Source organism: Lagopus leucura, unplaced genomic scaffold (genome assembly GCF_019238085.1).
Source record: "Lagopus leucura isolate 7727_CA_CO unplaced genomic scaffold, USGS_WTPT01 Super-Scaffold_100015, whole genome shotgun sequence".
Taxonomy (NCBI): Eukaryota; Metazoa; Chordata; class Aves; order Galliformes; family Phasianidae; genus Lagopus; species Lagopus leucura.
In genome coordinates this window covers 14,097,669-14,116,540 of record NW_024962269.1, presented here as the reverse complement: position 1 = coordinate 14,116,540, position 18,872 = coordinate 14,097,669, and the positions used below count along the sequence as shown (strand labels likewise).

At 44.4% G+C, this 18,872-nt stretch overlaps 1 protein-coding gene across 1 annotated transcript in view; it reads left to right on the top strand.

Annotated features, from left to right (window-relative positions):
* IGF1R (insulin like growth factor 1 receptor) overlaps nt 1–18,872 on the top strand; it is a 143,350-nt gene that overhangs the window by 21,387 nt on the left and 103,091 nt on the right. Inside the window, exon 2 of the mRNA XM_042875802.1 lies at nt 1,621–2,166. Within this exon, the coding sequence (XP_042731736.1) occupies nt 1,621–2,166 (546 nt within the window). The remainder of the gene's footprint in view (nt 1–1,620; nt 2,167–18,872) is intronic.

Sequence of the window (18,872 nt, the reverse complement as noted above, 5' to 3'; positions counted from 1 at the left end):
GAAAACAGCTGCTTGTCAGCAGAGATCCCATCCTGTTGTGTTTTTTTAACATCCCTCTAACAAGAAAGTGGCACTCTTATTTTGCTTGTAACGTATGTTGTGTGCTCTAATCATTTGGCGTATTACCTGTCTTTTAATTCCTTGTTGGATGTTATGAATTTGTTGTCGGACATTAGAGATGCTGTGGTTTTAGTTTGTTTGCGTTCTGGATCCTTTTGTTAGCTGAAGTTATTAGCTTTAGATAAGCCTTGTGCTATGGGAGGGCTGCTTTGGATTGTCAGAGTGGTTTCTGAATCTCTGGACTGTTTGTCAGGGTTAGAATTAAAATTTTTGGCTTCAGTGTTTATGTTGAGGCTTATTCCTCGTCTGAGGAAAAGATGTTGTTAAAACAATTAAGCCTAGCATGTGTAAGAAGAGAACCTTTCCACAAAATTAAATTGCTTGGGGTTTATTTAAGTTTTGGGTTTCCCAAATAAATTGGCATTTGACTTTGTTTGCTTAAAAGCAAGTCATTATCTGTTCTGGGGAATCTTTATTTCCATGTTTTCCATGGAAGACAAAGTCAGAGGGAGTCCAAGAACAACAGCTCTGCACGCCATCGTTCTTTGTCTTACTTCAAAGTGTATTTTGTCTAATTACTGCATTATTATTGCTTTTCTTCCACTGCCTTTAAAATTCTTACTGTGGTGCATGTATTAGATGGAAGGATCTAATACATAGATGTATTAGGGAAAAATCCTCTTGGCCATTGTTTTCTAGAGTGCATTGAGTTCAATCTCATGTTTTCAAGGGAAATTTCTCTCTGTGATGCTGCGTGTTCTTGTAAACAAACTTATCCTGTTTCTTAGAGGAACTTTTTTGTCTTGATGCCAAAAATCAGTGCAACTGGATTCACAGGAACATGGGAACGCCACGCTTTAGATACAGGCCCAAGTGCTTTCCTTCCTCCCAGTTGCAGTGCAGGCTGTGCTGAGCACTTTCTCTGGTCCTGGCGGTGGTGCTGGTCTATGGCAGGGCTGGCATTGAGAATTCGGGCTAGTTTACCTTGTGACGCTGGAAGAGAGGATGATTTGAGCAGTTGTAATTTTTTTTTTTTTTAATAAATAAAATGTTTGCCTTTATGCCCGTGTATCATGAAGGCTGGGGAGGAAGGAGGAAGTAAATTCAGTATGCACTGACCAGTGGGTTGCTGTCTGTGTTACTTCTTGGGAGTTGTGCGGCTGAACCCCTGCTCAGATCCCATGTATATAATGATTTTAACTTGCAGCAGGACATGCAGATGCACTCAGTTTGTGTTCCTCAATCTGTTGCAGCTCTCTTTTCCACAGCAGTAATAAAACAAGGCTTGCTTGTCTGCTGAAGGATATGGCTCATAGCGCTGTGCTGGTGCTGATAGTGCTTGTAGTGATGAGTTAAATGATGCAAATATTCAGGATACATGTACACCAAGCACTCATTTCCTGTTTTAACATTGCAGCCTGATTATTAAGTTAAAACAAAACAAAACAAAAAAGCCACTCAGCGAGTGTATGGCCACGGGAATAGCCTATGTGCATTACAACTTTAAAAGTCTTAAAAATGCTTTATTGCTAACTTTCCTTTTTTCTTCCACGTTTCCAGTTTGTGGGCCGAACGTCGACATTCGCAATGATATCCATGAGCTGAAACGTCTGGAGAACTGCACGGTAGTGGAGGGTTTCCTTCAGATTCTGCTCATCTCTAAAGCAGAGGATTACCGCAACTTCCGCTTCCCGAAGCTGACTGTCATAACTGACTACTTGCTGCTGTTCCGTGTGGCGGGCTTGGAAAGCCTCAGCGATCTCTTCCCCAACCTCACAGTCATTCGTGGGAGGAACCTCTTCTACAACTATGCCTTGGTTATCTTTGAAATGACAAATCTGAAGGAGATCGGGCTTCACAATTTGAGGAACATAACCCGCGGGGCCATACGGATTGAGAAGAACTCTGACCTGTGTTACCTCTCCACAGTGGACTGGTCTCTCATCCTAGATGCAGTCTCTAATAACTACATTGTTGGAAATAAACCGCCGAAGGAGTGTGGGGACTTGTGTCCAGGAACGATGGAGGAGAAGCCGCTGTGCGAGAAGACCTCTATTAACAACGAGTACAACTACCGCTGCTGGACCACCAACCACTGCCAGAAAAGTAAGCACTGAGCAGCTTGTGCTTTTTGTTATCTCTTTCTGAAGTAAAGGTTTAATTTTGTGGTTGTATTTTAAGCTCTTTAACGACCTAAGCTTTTATTCCGGTATGTAGGCCCACATGACATGTTATCCAGTTACTAGACAGATGAATTTCTATCAACAAGTAAAGGATCATCGCACTCAATTAAAATGGCAACAAAACAAAACCAGGCACGAAAGCTCACAAACTTTCTGGGCTACTTCCTCATTAAGAAGTGCCGAGTGTTTCAGCATAGAATTAGAGCCGATGTAGCAAAGCTGGAACAACTTCTGTCTGTGAGTGGTTTAGGCAGGAGATGGCTTTCAGGTACCATCTTCTTCCTGCTGAAGTGACGGTTCATGTGTGTCTGTGTGTGCCTCTCATTGCCGTGCTGTTTCCCCTGGCACGCACCTTGAGGAATTTCTGTTATAATAAATTCTGTATGTAAACATTTTTACTAGAATCATTTTTTGTAGTACAATCTGTAGTGTTAAAGATTTGATGGCTATCGTGGCTCTCAATGAAATGATCCTTGCCTGTTTTCTTGTTATCTGGCATGATGGGGTTTTTGTTTTTCCGATAGCAATCAGTAGCAAAAGCACAAGCTGATCTCTTCTCACTTTTTAAAAATAGAGTAAACAAATACATAGTTTACTCAGATAACACGATTGCATGACAGGCTCTTTGAGTTCATCCTGTAACTTCAGGAAAGCTGAGCCCCGGAGTATCAGCAGGTCTTAATTACAAGCGGTCATCGCTGGGAGGAACGATTCCTAAATTCCATGCACTGTCCTGAGTAAAGCTGCTCGAATGCTGGGAAACATAACCTCAGCTGTTCAGCCTACCGTTGTCTGGGGAAGGTGGTTGTTTACTTGTTTTTAGGTGGGCAAAGCCCTCATGTTCAGATGGGACTGAAATGGAGCACCTTGCCGGGCCCTTCCAGTGAGCATATGGCAAAAATATCTCAGAAGTCACGGATAGGACTGTGATTTTTATTAGTAACTTGTACAGGAAATGAAGTTTGCATTGAAACGAGAAAACCCCTCGCACTTAACTGGTAGGCATGTGGCTTGTCTGAAGTGAGGGAAGTGAGCTGCTCTGCTTTGTTCCCATGTGCTGCTATGAGTCGTTTGGCTTCAGCAGCCAAATTTATGTCCTCCACAAGAGTGCAACTCTGTTCTCTGCAGTGTCATAGGTGATTCCTTTGCAACCTCCTTTGCCCTTAGTGGTTTGAATGGATGTAACTAGAGTATGTTTAATGGAATACTTTTCCTGCTGTGTGTTGTAGCTATTTGGAGTAGACAAAAACAATGTACAGAGGAAAGCTTGTTGACTTCTAGGGGAATGTTAACATAATTTGGATCCCAAATGCACATGAGAAGAGATCTGTTTAAATAAGATGAGGTCATAGTTAAACTGTGATGACAGCACTTTTAAGGAAGGAATGTAAGTAATGTAATTCTTTCCCTGTATGCTTTCATCTTCCTTTTGTGGGAGATCATGAGGAAGAAAGCAAGTATTGAAATATAGCCTTAAAAGGCTCATGAAGAGCATTATGCTGCAAAAGCAGTGTAGTTTTAGGCTCTAAACTTCAGGGTATCTTAACATGCAGAGCATAACAAAAGCTACCAAGTTCTATTAAATAAATAGTGAAGAAATTGGACCTACTTAATCTCCTAGTCCTGATAAGCTACTTTGGGAGGGGAAGGCTTTCCATTTGCCAGCTGTTGGTCTTAAAAATAAAATTAAAATAGCCAAACCACAATCCAGAAGTCAGTCCCCTTATGGAGATAAGCGAGGGAGGTGTAAATGCCCAGTTGTTCAAAAGGAAGCTTTTAGTCTGTTGTGCTGCATTGCGTGAATGTGTTGGCAATGAACTCCTGGTCTGGAGAGGATTCTGCTGTACAAAACTGCAAGGGCATGAAAAAGAATAGAGGCAAGGACTTGAAGTGACTGTTGTGTTGTTATCTGTGTTTTCCTTCCCGTGCAGACATGAGACCTATGCTATTTTCCAGGGATATTTTCTCATTGTAGTATTTTATTTAACCCTGACATTCTCCCTGTGCGTCACAGGAACGTTGAACTGAAAATGCTGTCTATCACTCAGGGCTCATTTATGCCTTTTTATTTTTCTTTGTTCTGGATCTGTGGAGGAGGGTACATGAAATCTCTTTTGTCCTTGTGTAGGTTTTACGCTGAAAGATATCAGGTTGGTGGGTAAAACGTTGTGTGGGAACGCTGAGTACTTTAAAGTAGCCTGCCTTCATGTTTAGCGTTGCCACTGAGTAGAAGTTGTTCCTTCTCTTTCTTGCTCACAAACAAAGGAAAAATGCTGTGCTTCCTTCAATGTAACTTGTGCAGGAACAATGTCGAGGGTGGAGGGAGGAGAGAGGGAAGGATATGCTGTGTTTGACTCGCAGTAATCCATTGACGTCTCTGTAACAGAACGAGCTACAAAGCTGTAACTCTTTTAAGTCTTTTTTAAGGTTCATCATGAAGTGCCAGCAGCGTCTCTGCCAGCTGTGTTCCCTGGTGTCTGTGCAGTGCACATCCCTTTACCTGGGAGTGCCCCAGGGCAGCAGCCTTGCTTTGCTGGCTGTGCTGTGTTTGGCATGCTGTGATCTCTGTGACCAGCACTTAGTTTGCTTTTCGTGGACCAAATGCCCGCCGTACTTCATTCATTTCTGGTGCAGATCCACATAGAAACCTCTTCTGAGTTAGTAAAGTACTGAAGTTGTTTACATGAATGGTTGGGCTTTGAGGCACAGGCAGAGGTGGAGGAGGTAAAAATGTAGTGCTCAGGCACATAAGAATCTCTTTGGCTTTTTTTCTTAGCAGTTGTGACTGCTGGGAATGCTTGTGGAAGGCTGCTTGCATCTTACTCAGCGGTTGATGTGAGAACCAGAAAGATGTTCCTGCTGTGCCCCTTGAAAGTGCAGTCAGTGGCATGTTTGCTTGGCCTGTCCATTGACCTACTGTAAAGAGAACTCCCATTGTATTCTATATTCTTTTGCTGATGGCTAAATTTTGAGGTTTGCTGCCTTAGTCACTGGGCCTTTGCATAAACCAATTGTGAATTGCAGCCTTGAAAGCTTGCCTGGAAGTTTCGGATCCCTTGTCTACCATAATCTGTGTTCAGTTTTTTGAACGAGTCCAGCTAATGCTTCCTACAGAACTTGTGCTTGCAGAGGCCATGGGAAGCAAAGCATGCATGGTGTTTGTGGGGAGCAATCGCAAAGCCAGCAGTGATGCGAGTATGTAGATCTGTAGAGTTTTTAGGGTTTTTGGTCTCTGCATCTTAATCATTTATCAGCTCTGCATCCGCCATCAGGTATCAGCTGTAAAAGCCATGAAAGTGATTGTCTGAAGTGTATGAGAGACCTTTAGAATTACGTTAAAAAGTTAATATGGGTTTGAATTCTTTTTCTAGAGAGTTGGGACTTCAAGTGTGTGTTTTAAGAGGTGAATTTGATGTGAAAAACAATAGCTCGTGTAGACTGCTCCGATATACAACAGAAGAAATCTTCAGCCTTCCAAGTGTGTGAAACCAAAGACCACAGAAAAGGCATGTGAGGATTTAGAGGCTGATAAAGAAGCAGATGGCAACTGAGCACAAAATGTTTTCAATGAAAATGTATCCTTATTCCTCTCTGAATTGCTTTGACAGTGGCCTGAAAAGATGCGGTCTATGTGGGGAATGGTGAACAGGAGGGAAAGAATGACAGTGAGTGGGAAGCGTGGTCCATATGTATCTTCCACTGAAATGTTTAAACATATGGAGACAGTAACATGATGTGTTCTCACAAATATTCGGAATCTGCTCCTGTTTGTTTACACGGAGCTCAGCAGATAATGCAGCTGAGTGGTATCGTTTGACATAGCTCCATTGACTCGTGCAGTGCTTACCAGCGCGCGCCATCTGGGGCTCTGCTCCCTGTTGATTCAGCAGAGTAGTGGCGAAAACCATGTGCTGGGATTTGTTTTCCCTTCCTCCTCTTTGGTTTTCCCTCTCTTTCTCGCTTCCCTTCCTTTGGAAATGTTGGATGTATGTGAACTATGCACATGGGAGGGAAGGGGGCAAAAGACAACAAGGAGACAAGCTGGGAGCTGGAGGTGCTGCATCACACTGCCTGTATTTTGTTTTCAATTACATGCATGCACTGCTGTATGTTCTTTATTCAGAGTTATATTTTTGTGTTTGTTTGCTTGTTTGAATCCTGAAATATAGTAGAAATTTCCTGTGTCAGCAGAAGATGACGTGCGTTTCAAGTTTTTCTCTTCTAGCAAGCAGATGTGACATGATACAACATTAAGTGGAACTTGTGTGTGTAGCACTGATCCAGCTTCTGCTGGGTTTAAGAAAAGCAGAAAAGGCTTGATACAAACCTGGACGTATTTAGACGTTGACAGGTTGTTTGTCCATTTGGTCGATATGCAAACTGCAGCAAATAAACATCTGATGTGAGGAATAAACAGAAGGGTGGACAAAAATATTGGGAAAGACGCGGTGTCACCAAGTTAGAAAAATCTGGAGCCTGTTAAAATTTTTTGGTTAGTGTTTTGGTGCTGAATGAAGTTTTCCCTGACTTTCAGTTCCCTCCTGAGCAGCCTGCTCTTCAGCCAAAGGGTTCCTGGAACTTGTATTATGGCTGTGAGAGCATATTTAATTAGGAAGCTGGAGCGGCCGCAGAGTAGTGCAGGCCAATCTGCAGTTAATTACGGGAGCAGCAGTTCATATTCTGAGAAAAGGGCTAAAATGTAAACGTGTGTTTGCTGTTTCCCTTTGTGCTGTAGCAAGGTTCTGTTGCAGGTTGCCATAACCTGGGAGGAGCATCTCAAGTCCTGCAGCCAGCGCCAGGCACTGAAAACCAAGTGCTGATGTTTACTATTTGTGATTTGTGTTGGCACAACTATATGGCATTTTGGGGAGGCCTTCAGTTTTTTGAGTTTTGTTTTTCATTATTAAAGGCTCGATACAATGAATTGTGTGCAACAACGAGACTTTGCCAGTGGCTTTTTTATTTAAAAACACTTCAAAGTCGATGCAAAAATTGTAAGTTATAAAGTCAAGAGAAATACCTTGAATTTGTAAGATAAAATGAACTTTTCTTAGGATCTTAAACCTTGTGCTTTCTTCTTGTGCTTGCATACATGTGTGCACACAGTTTTTCTGCTTTTGGTTTTGCATGCAATGCTTCTGCAAATAGCAGCTGACTTCTATCGCTGCACAGACTGAGGACAATGTAAGGTTTGAAGAGTTACTTTTTTTCTTTAATTATTTCGCCTTCTTTTGCTGTGGTGCCATTCTAGATCTGTGAAGTTAAATATGTGTCTAAACTTGAACCTCAGCTTTGGTTACCATGCACAGCATAGGTTTCCTGGCACGGTTGATAGATGTTAGGCAAATGTTTGGTAGTAGAATAGGCAGTTGTGTAGTTAATTACATGCAATGTAAGACTTAAGTTTTATGATAAATTTTCGAAACAACTGGGAATAGCTAGCAAAATGTCAGGGAAATGTCAATTGTAAAACCAGAAGAAAGCTGTGATTTTGCTAATGTTGCAGAGACAAGGCAGACTTGCTCTGGCTCAGCGTTTTCTGCAGTTCTGTGTCTGTGCCTGGTACTTGTGCAAGTCGGCCGTTGGCTGAGTATTTGCTGGGGATTCCTGTTGTGACAGTGGATGTGTGGATGTGAGTGAAGGTGAGCTGAGCCCTGTCCTTCTGTGTGGGAGGGCCCTGAACAGGTCTGTCCCCCACCCGGCTGTTCCTCCGCACTGACTGCACAGAGCCGTATCTGCGCTGATGGCTGATCTGCAGTGAAATCTGGCTGGAGTGGGCTGAAGGAGATTTGGATGTGGTCATGTGAGCAAAGTCACTGAACTCACCAACCTAATTTTTGTATGAAATAAAGGTAAATCTGAGTTCAACCCTGGGTCAGTTGTGCCCCCTAACATTTTGAATGATATGCGCCGTTTTTCTTTTTCCTCCTCCAAAGAGCATGAATGTGGGAACTAATTGTCCTGAAGTGTTTTCATGAATTGTTTTCATGTGGCAAACAAGTTTCTCAGTGTGTAACAGTGATGAAGCAGTCTTTGTTTAGGCTTCCTTCCCACTAATGGTGTGATTTTCCTCTCAAGTCAGTTTATGGCTCTGAGAACGAACTTGTAATAGGATGCTTGAATAATAGTATGTTAATTCAGACTGTAGGATCACTTTGGTTATTTTTTTTTATCTGCTCCTCTACGCCCTCCACTTCTGGGGTGAGCTGGGCCTTGTTCAGTTGCTGAGTCTCTTCCTTTCCATCCACAGTGAAATTCTCAGTGTTGGCAACGGAATGTGTATGTGTGTCAGCTCAGCACTGAAAATGCTGTAGCCAATGACTTCTCCACCGTAACATGGTCAGGTCCTGAGGTGCCCGCAGTCTGCACGGGTGAAGCTAAAAGCCTGTGAGCTCAGGGTGTGCTCATTTTTTCTTGTGGACTGTATCTCCGTAGGCGAGATGAACCTGTGGCTACCTGCCCACAGCTCTGCTCTGTGTGCCCTGGCTAATCATTAAATGTGTGTGTGTGACCCTTGACACCACGAGTGAGAACAAACTGGGTGGGTGAGGTGAGGATCCCTGGTTGGCATGCTGCTGCCAGGGTGTTTGGTTGCTGATGTGTGTGGTCAGAGGGGCTTGGGATGCAAGTTCTGCTGGCTGTTAGCTGAAGTTCAGCTGGTGCGCTTAGGTGGGTGCAGCCTACAGCCTGTCTGTCAGCACGACCTTGCCATGTGTTCGGTGCTTGTTGTGACATATTTGCTTTATAGGCGCTTAGCTGTTCCCCTCTTAATAAACAGCACTCTGTGACTATTGATGCTCGCCGCTTCCTGTGTACTCGGTGTCCTTCCATCAATGGTTTCTCCAACTTGTTGTTAGTGTAACGCAGTTGAAGGCTCTGCTTTTCCTCTTTTCGTCTTCTTGCTTGATGTGAGCAGTATATGGGCTGCTGGGTGATAACGGCCCTGGTTCTGTGACATGATGCCACTTAGGAAGTATGCTGGAAGTGTTGAGCGCGCAGTGAAAGTCTTTTATATCGATGCAGCCTTGGGAGGAGGAGATGTTTTTCTATGTATAGAAACTTCCCATATGGGATGGCGAGGGAAGGCTGCAAGGGGGTTGCCTGTCCCTTTAAGTGGGTTTATAATTGGCCAGGAATTTTTGTCAGCTTAGTCACTGCAGCATTCAGCGGATGAGGGAAAAAAACCACAGGCCCCAACCGTTACAGCCGTGGATAGGCTCTGTCATCCCAAAGGAATGCATGTGAACAAAACACTTTGTGCGGTGCAACGGTTGGCCTAAACAGTATTGCATTCTTAGAGTGGGCTCTGAGTCACATGGAGCAGATGGATTGTTTCGCTAAAATGGAAGTTATGTATCACTGAGCACCGGACCCAGCTTGTAAGCACGGTTCAGAGAGGTCATGATGTGGGTGTGGCGAAGGGGTAGAAAGGTAACGAGAGGAAAAAAACAAAGAAAGGGAAGGAATGTCCTTGTTGTTTGGTGAAAATGGCTTCTGTGGCATTATGAAGGTAGGAGGATGCTTCGTGCTGATAATTACAGTGCTGGCACATGGCTGTAAAGAATTCTCCCTGGACAAGAGACAAGTATGGTGTTAATTCTGAGGCCTTTGTGGTCCTCAGATGCGCAGTACCAGGAAGCCTCGTGCTGCACGAGCTCATCCAGAGAAACTGCCTTTGGTGGGAGGCGGGAAAGCATGCCGACCAACCAACAGCAACAGCCCTGCACCAAAGTGGAGCCCAGCCCTGCTGGCTGTGGTCGTGGTACTGCTGCTCAGCACCTCCTGCCTGGCCTTGCCCTGTGCTCACTGTCTGTTCCGCAGCCCCTTCTCTCTGGCACACCGTGGGTTGGCCAGTGAGAGATGCGGCTCTGTCTCTTGGGATGGCATTTCCCATCGGTTGGCTTTATCTTTTCCTCAAAGAGATCAGCAATAACCTCCAAGGAGCAGGGCGCACCTCTGGCCCTGAAGTGTGGAGAGGAGGAGCTGTGACTTCTGGCTGAACCAGTTCAGAGTTGTGAATGTTTTTCTGTTTGCTGGGGAATTCTCTGAAGGAGCACTTGTAGGCAAAGTGCTTCACCTGCAGTGCTTGGGGGAGGCCGTCTGGCCATCAGAACAGGCTGGTCATGCAGAGCACAGTGCACACCTGAGGTTGCGGTAATGCGCTGGTCTGCACCAACTTCTGCCATTGGAGAGCCTGGGGTGGAGTGGTGACGGTGAGCCCAGCATTCAGTACTTTATCCTCCCAGACCAGCCACCTTTTATTAAGAGAAATACAACAAAGCTTCAGAGTTTGAAGTTCTCAGTACTACGCACACAGTGGTGCATTCGTCTTGCTGGGAAGCATGTGGGTGCTGTATCCAGCATCCCAGCAGCATCTGCACAGAACACTTTTAGCATGTCTGACAAGACAAATCTGTATTATGTTTATTCAGTGAAATCGTGTGGCAAGAAGTGAAGCTCTTTACTTTTCTGTTTGTGCTAAGAGATCTGCATCATCTGACTGGAACACCGGAGTGCTGTTGGGATGAGGATTGTCAGCATGCGGTGGGCTTCTGTTTTGCCCTGTTGTCCCAGTCATTATTCCAGTATCCAGGGGAGACTAACATTGGTGTGTACAGCTCTCTGTCTTGCTTCATTAAACACAATGCCTTAACGCAGTAGGGTTTTTCATTTTGGTTTTCTTAACGAATCATCCCCACCCCCCAAATCTTACTAGAAGAGATTGAAATAAAACAAGCCTTCCTGTTTGTGTTCTGGGCAGCGGCAGTGACCATGGCAGTAACTTGCTGGGGTTCTTACAGGCCATGCTCCTGTGTTCTTTGGAAGGTCTCTGCCTGTCCTGTCCTCCTTGCATATGCTGTGAGGAGCTGGGAGCCTTCCTGCTGGTGCTTGTCGCCTCTTTGCGGAGCAGCACTGACGTGATCTGCCTGTCTGTTGCATTCTGCTGCTGCTTGGTAAACTAATGAGCAGAGGCACTGCAGCTGCCAGCAGGAATTCCTTTCCAGCAGTTTTGTGAGAAAAGTCAGCAGGATTAGGGCTTGGTTAAAACTTGATGTTTCAGCAGATCTGCTATGCAAACCATTTGGATGAGGGAGAGAGCAACCAGAGCGGCAACCAACTTTGCTTGAGGCAGAAGAGAACTGTGGGAAGAAGAAGGAGACAGTCTTGTTCTCAACAAACTGTAGTGCAGCTCAGATGTGAGCGGCTTGGTGTGCTTGAATATATATGTATATATTACGTGCCTCTTTTCTGGAGCGACACTCTGAGCTGCCCTCTGTCCTGGCTTAGAGGCAGCAATTGTTTCAAAAGCCTTTCTGAGTGGCTGCTCTGATGTTTTGCTGTCAGAGGTGCCAGCTAGTGCCAGATCGTGCACCAGATCTCGCTGCTCTGCAGCACCTCCCTCAGTATCTGTCTGCGGAGGGAGCACTGGGGCACGTCCTGAGTATTTAAAAATAGAAATAAACATCTCATGCTCTTTCTTCTTTCCTTGATTAAATTTGTAGGGTTTGTGTTGGGCTTGTTTTGTTTTGTGTGGGTAAATGGGTGTGTCTTGTGCACGATAAAAGCAATTGCAGGGAAGTTAGAGTCAAAGGATTATGTTCATGCATTAGTTTAGAAGCCACAAGGTCTTTGATCGTTCTGCTTTCTGGGTCAGTTTGCTGGGTTCCGCTGTTCTAACCGCTAAGATTGAATGTGTTTGTTTTGGTTCCCAGTGATGGGTGTAATGTGGTTGCAGGGGGGAGGCCAGTGTCCCGGCAGTGTGAGGTCATCTGTGGCCATGGCACGTGGAGGTCTGGGTTGGGACCTTGGTCTGTACCCCCTGGAAGAGCAAATGCAGGAGGTGGATCTCATCGTCCTCCTAGTAGAAAGGCAGCAAACAGTAGCTTTCTAAGACGTAGGAATTGCAAGTCTAGCAGTTGCAGTAACCAACAGAGGAAGAGTCACAGATGTGATTATGGTAACATACTTCTTAAGTAAAATTAGATGTGGGAATTGAACTTGTTTTTAATTTTCTTCTTGTCTCAAGTGCTTTTTGTATACTTGTTTTTTCCATTCTTGTGAGGCAGGTGTGGTTTTACCTTTTTAATGTACTGCAGTAATGAATGCTTGAACTTCTGTGTGTAGTTGTGTAAGATGAGCTTGTCAGGAATAACTAAAACACAGTGTTTGGTCTGTGCTGCTATGGGAGCTGATGGGGCACCTAGAGGCAAGCGATGAACCAGTTAAGCAGGGACCAAGCACTGGTTTAGCAAGCCAGTCTGAAAGCAAGGCATGGATGGAAGTTGGTGGTTACAAACTTGTTTCTCCTACTCTGTGGCTCCTGGGACAAGCTGCCTAAACTCTGTAAGGGAATTGTTTCAAGTGACTTCCAGTTAAATCATTATCTGGGTTCAAAATGAATCTTTTGTCTGTAGCATTCCTGTCTCCAGGTGACCAGAGTATTCCTGAGGGTTGGGTCTGTATGCATGTCCTTCGGAGGACCTCTGTTGACATCTTAGTCTGCTTTCTCACTACTTACTGTGTAAAAAGAGGTGAGAAAATGGTAGTAATATAGGAAAATACTTGTGAGTCACTGGGCCAGATGGTCTGTTTTATAACGTGTTATAGAAGGCTGTTTAATTTGTCTTCAGCACTGGGTTTTGTGAATTGGAAGCGTAGAAACTCTCCAAAGCCGAGTGATGCTTCAAAACCCTGGAGTCCTATAGCATTGGATGAGTTTTCAGGGAGTTTCTCTGGCAGATTTGTTGCTTCTGGTCAGACCAGGGGGAATGCTAACCTCTCAGCACTGGTGTCAAAGGCCTTTGGAGATGCTAATAGAGCAGTGCCAGTGAACAGAAGAGTGCAAGTAGTCTGGGGAAAGGTTACCTCTGGACTGCTGCCTGTTTGGGCTGTGCTTTGGGTGGATGAAGCGAAACTGGAGTATTTCAGTGTTTTTCAGTATGGTGTCCTGACTTATTTATCTTTTTTCTGGTATTTTTAGGAAATGCTGCGGTCCACAGCTTTCAGAGCTGACAACTCCAATGTAAGGTGTCTGAAACAGGCAGATGTATTGGAAAATCTAGGCCAGAGGATTTTTCCAACTGTAAATATTGACTCATGATGTGAAAAACAACCAAACTTTTTTGGTTCATTAACATAATTTACTGGAAGGCCAGACAATGCCCTTGACGTGGCTTTTTATGCCCAGGCTTTTACACAGTTTATACATCTCACAGATTCTAAATTGAGTGGTTTAGGTAGGCCAACCAAAAGGGACCTTTTTAATCTGTAATAGTAATTCCCAGCTTGTCCAATTAGACTTGATTTTACCTGTGTCACCTTGGGTAAAATTCGGGCACCTTAGACTCCCAGTTGTCTCAGCTGGAGTTCAGCTGGGCCCGCTGCCTTGGTGAAGTCAAGAAGCACGGACTTCAACTTACAGCAGATGCAGGAGGAAAAAGTGGATTGTGGAACTGAGTCCCACTCAGCTCCTGTTGGAGCCGCCGGTGGGTCTGCATTCAGAGAGAGCTTCAGGTTGGTGCAGACCCTGTTCTGCGTCAGTGCCCTCTCATCTGATGGGTTTGGGGGCGATTTCACCCCGCGTGGGTCGCGGGGAAGTACATGGGGTTGTGGAATCTCCCCAGCCCTGTGTTCCCCAGGGCTGGTTGTTGTCAGTCCTCATTTTACTCCCCACGCCCATCAGCCTCTTTTGTTAATCTGTGAGTTTTGGGAATGCCTGAAGAGTGTTTATTGCTTTTATTGTTTGAGTGGGAAAACGGCCACGGAGCTTTGATTGTTCTATGGCAGGAGAAAGGCTATGTGGAACCCCAGGCTTTCTTTCTTTTTTAACCCCAACAAGGAGTGTGGAAAAGTAACCAGTAATTTAATTCCGAGTGAAAAATCTCTTGCTGGTTACAGCCTAGGGGCATGCTTTGCTTGATTCCAAAAATCAACCAATAAATAAACTTAATGACTCTCTAACATGTCTTGTTAAAGTATAGATCAGTCAGTGCTGCGAAGGCATTTTGGAGATGAGGACCGTGGGCTTTGCGGGGATGGGAGCTAACAGCTGGCTGTGCTCAGTGCTGGCTGCCCTTACAGCCGCACTGTGCCATGGGGGAGAACTCGAAACCTGTTCTGTTGTGCCTCATTGGGAAAGCTGGGATCTGGGAAGGGAGAAATGAATACTAATCTGAAGCAAAATCTTAATAAATCTTAATAAAATCTAAAGCAAAAGTGCATAAGCACGAGTGGCTAATTTTGAGGCTTCTAAAAGAAGCCACTTCTGTTTTTCTTCATAGAGGTTTTATCTTTCTGTATCTATCAAATATTCAATTTTTAGATGGTTGGTGTCATAAAGATGTCAACAGATGTAAATGATGAACGCCTTGCCTTGCCGTGGTTTTTGCTGCTCTGATAGATGGCTTTCTGCAGGACAAGGCCCCTTCTTCTAACACATTCAGCACGTATCAAATGTTTCAGAATGATGCCAAGCAATGGTCCTTAAGCTATGTATTCCTGCATCTTCCCTCTGAGGAAAGAGCAGAAATACTAAATTACTTTTTGTTCCCAGCAGCTAAAAACCAAATGCTTGTAGACATTTTGTGTGTTCATTTTCATGTTAAATGCTGCTGGTAATGATTGGAAATGTGTCAGCTTCTTTGCTCTTTCATGTTTCCTGTATTCAGAAATCTACTTTGCTTCAACTTTAGAATTGCGGTGAATGTCACTGGTAATAGAAATAAGGGAATTTATTGCTATTGGTCTCTATTTCATAAAATTCCCAGGATGCTTTTTTTTTAATGCTCTCAGTATCTTTAAATTTTTAATTCTATCACATCTTTTAGATCAGTCTAATCAGAATTTAGCTTCACGTATCTGAATTTTGCAAGTCTCTTACCTGTGTTGTGGGTGATGCATTGCCTCTGTCTGCTCTGCGTACTGTTCTGTGCGTGGGCAGCTGTTTTGAATGATCTCACACCTTCAGGTGGGCTCGCTTTCTCTTTCTGTCCCATGCCTGCTTTACAGGAAAGTAGCTTGTAAGTTGCAGTGTCCCAGCTGTCCTGTAAGCAGCGTGTCGTTACGTAGCACGAGTATCGTGCACGACTTCATGTTTGTGACTGGTTGCTTGTGCCTTCTAGCTATCAGCATGAAGAACTGATGAGCATCTTGCTTGGATGCTTTGATGTCAGATGCATTTCTGTTATTCTACAACCCTGTTTTTTTCCATTGCACTGCAGTAGTGATATGCAGGACTGTATTAAAGTTCTGTAGCTTCTTGCTTAAGGAAAATCAGTCTGCTTGGGTGAGCGTGCTGGAGGTTTTTGGAAGCATGTGTAAGGCCTTTTAAATGAAAGGAACTTTAAATGAAAGAACCTTTGCTTCAGAGTACAAAGGTCCATCAGGACAACTTAGGTATTTTTCTTCCAGTTTGCTATTTAGGCACTTGGAAGCATTGTAGAGGAAGAAGGAAGCGTACACAAGATGAAATACTTGCTTCTCCTGTTCTTGCTGGTGTTTGTTGCTTTAATTTCTCATTTTCTTCCACATATCTACTCATGTTACCTAGGCAACAGTACAATGCATGGACTTGTGAGTCAGGGAAGGAAAGTACTTACCCTTAGATAATAATTTGATTGCTAAGTCCATATTGCTTGGTTGTTTTGTGAGGAAGTAAAGAACATGAGCTAATTGTGTGCTCTGCAAAGCCTGATCGTTGTTTCACATGCATCTCAGCAAGAGGTTAATGGTGTAGTGCAGTGTGCAGGGTGAAATGCTGTATGAATCAAACTCTAGCTCTCCTAAGAAGTTGGAAGTGATGGAGACGACTTACTGTATAAAGCATGATCCAGTTATAGTAGCAAGTGATTTGTTTCACTTAATGGTGTCTGTATTACAATAACACAAATTGCAGACCCTGTGATTTTTGCCATGCTTAATGCAGTTACACCAAATATGCAAGTGGTGGGAATGGAGAGTGGAAGAGTTGAGGTGAATGGGAGGGTGAAATCAATTACCTGCTGACACTGGTGCAGGTACATCTGCAGGGGCATGAACTGCTGCTGTGGTATTTGCTGAGCAGCCTTCTGTGTGTGTATGTCCTGACACCAGGGCTTCCTGTTGTGAGGTGGAACAGGCACTGGAAAAATGCCACCCCTTGCTTCCACTGAAAAAGAACCCCAAACAAATGAACTGCCTTGAGATGTCTGTGTTTTTAAGTTACACTAACAATTGTATGAAAGCCGTTTGTCTCCCACTTCAGCATCTTTATTCAACCAAATTTGTTTACAAAGCAACAACGTATATTTGGCCAAGGAAGAGAGGTCAGTTTTGTATGTTAAAATACTTCTTAAGTGGGCAGTGTGCAGGAAGGAGAAGTGCTGGGGTTTGTTTCCCCTGAGCATCCCAGCTCTGCTGCTGCTCCTGACCTGCCAGCAGGCACTGTGCCCCAGGCAGCAAGACATGGAACACCAAATGACAAATGGTGCTCGAATATTTGCATCTAGGTATCATTTAGGAGCATGGTACAAATAAGCATGTTTATTTCTCATTTTAAAGAAGGAAAACAGTGCTGATCTATGTTATGTTGTGTTGTCAGGGATCCCCAGCCTCCTGGTAGCTGCTTCTTTTGGAGTTCTCTGGGACGCAGAAGAGAACAGAAAAGTTAGAAGAGGTTTTCCTGTGAGGAAGCAAGGCTTTAGCAAGTATAAATCTTAATGTGGGAGGATTTTTGTTTGTCTTAGATTGCAGAATCACAGAATTGCCCATGTTGGAAGGGACCTCAAGGATCATGAAGCTCCAGCCTGCTGCAGGCAGGGCCACCAACCTCCACATTTAATTAGACCGGGCTGCCCAGGGCCCCATCCAACCTGGCCTTTTCCTCTGGAAATCACTTGTTAATGCATAACAAGTACAGAAATTTGAGTGTGGTGGTGGGAGAGCTCTATTTCAGAGAGGGGAGGCTATGGAAGATCTTTCCATGGGATCCTTCCTCAGCAAACATGATGCATATTGTATGTAACTTGCAACTTACTGACCAGGCTGGGAGAGCTCTGAAGGGAACATGCTGGTTTCTGGTGAGTACCCTCATTCTCTCAAATTCTCTAGTAATAGCAGGCCTAACATTTTATATTTTTATATATTTGTATGCGTTATATATTTTTATTTCTTAAAATATACAAACTTTGATTATTGCTGGGTGGTTGGTTTGCCTTGGTGTAAAATGAAATACTTGGCACAGCACCAGCTGTGGTCAGTGTTTGTAGAAGCAGAGCTTCCAGAAGTTTTGGAGTGCAGTACAGAATTATATTTGTATTTCATTGGTATTGAAGGAAGATGCCCATCAATCTGCAGCACAGCTATACAGGAATGGCTTTACTTTTTCTATTGTTTCCCCCTCTCGGTAATATGGCTGGTTTAAATGCCTCCTTGCCCTGCACCAACCCCTCTGCTGGTACAATTGTTTATGGACTCAAGCAGTAAGTGGGAGCAGAGAACTCCATCTGGTTTAAAAATAACTTGGTCTTAAAAACTAAACTGTATTTTTAACCTGGGTCATGTTTCTTGCTCCAGAACACGGTGCAGCCCTGTGAGTGCTCACAGTGACGCAGCGTGGAGGTGCTGCAGTGTCCTCGGGGCAGCGGGGGCAGTTCCAGCAAGGTTTCACCTTATCCACCAGGGGAAGGAGGCTGGGAAGTGAGCATGGAAACTAGTTCTGCTGCTTCCTCAGCAGTGGAGGGATGTGCGTTGTGGATATCTGGGGGCTTTGCATCTCTTCCACTCCCTAGAAAAAGTGCACGGAGTCATCCTCGAGCCCCAGCAGTGTTACAACAGCTCAGCTCTGCCAGAGTTGCTTTTTGCAGGTAAAAGTTGGCATCTTCCTGAAGCCGAAATCTCATGTTCAACTCTAAAAGAAGGAAGAATCCCATGCACCTTACACCTGAAGGTAGAAATGAGCATGCAGTAGTTAATTAGTCAGAGGGCTCAGCCTTCTCATCAGTTGGGTCTTCAATTCAGACCTCTCTTCAGCACAGCTTCCATCAGTGTTCTCTTTTCCACAGTGAGGAGAGGGCTAATTTTGTTTTTCTTGCACTTCACAGAATTATTTTAGTGTATTGAAGGTCCTAGGAATGGCATGCCTTGGTCCCTAGTATGGCTTCCTGTTCAGACCTGGGCTGTGTCTGTACAGCCCTCATTGAACCAACAGTTGTTTTTGAGGCTGTCGCTTTTGGGTCTGGGACAGTGCTGTGAGCAGGGGCTGCTGGGGCTGGGGGTGATGCCATGGGGGCAGTGGGAAGCTTGCGTGGCAGGGCTTAGCCTGGATCTGTGCTGTGTATGAGAGGAGCCCACACATTGGTTGGACTGGTTTTAGGGTGAAACTAGAGAAGGTTGGATATTACAGAAGGCTTATCTGGAGCACTGGCCTGTTCAGGGTGCTCCCAGTGACTTGTGAAAGATAGCTTCTTGGTGCCAACACCTGGATATCATCGGATTCCTTGGGGCTTTCTACATAATTACCTTGCTTTGGTACGTCTAATTTTTTCGTAAGTGAAGAAATACCTCAGTTCTCTTGTTACAGTCATAAACCCTTGGCTGCGGCGTGGTGTTAGGAGCATGTGTTGAAGTAATCACTCGCTGGAAGTGCTGGTT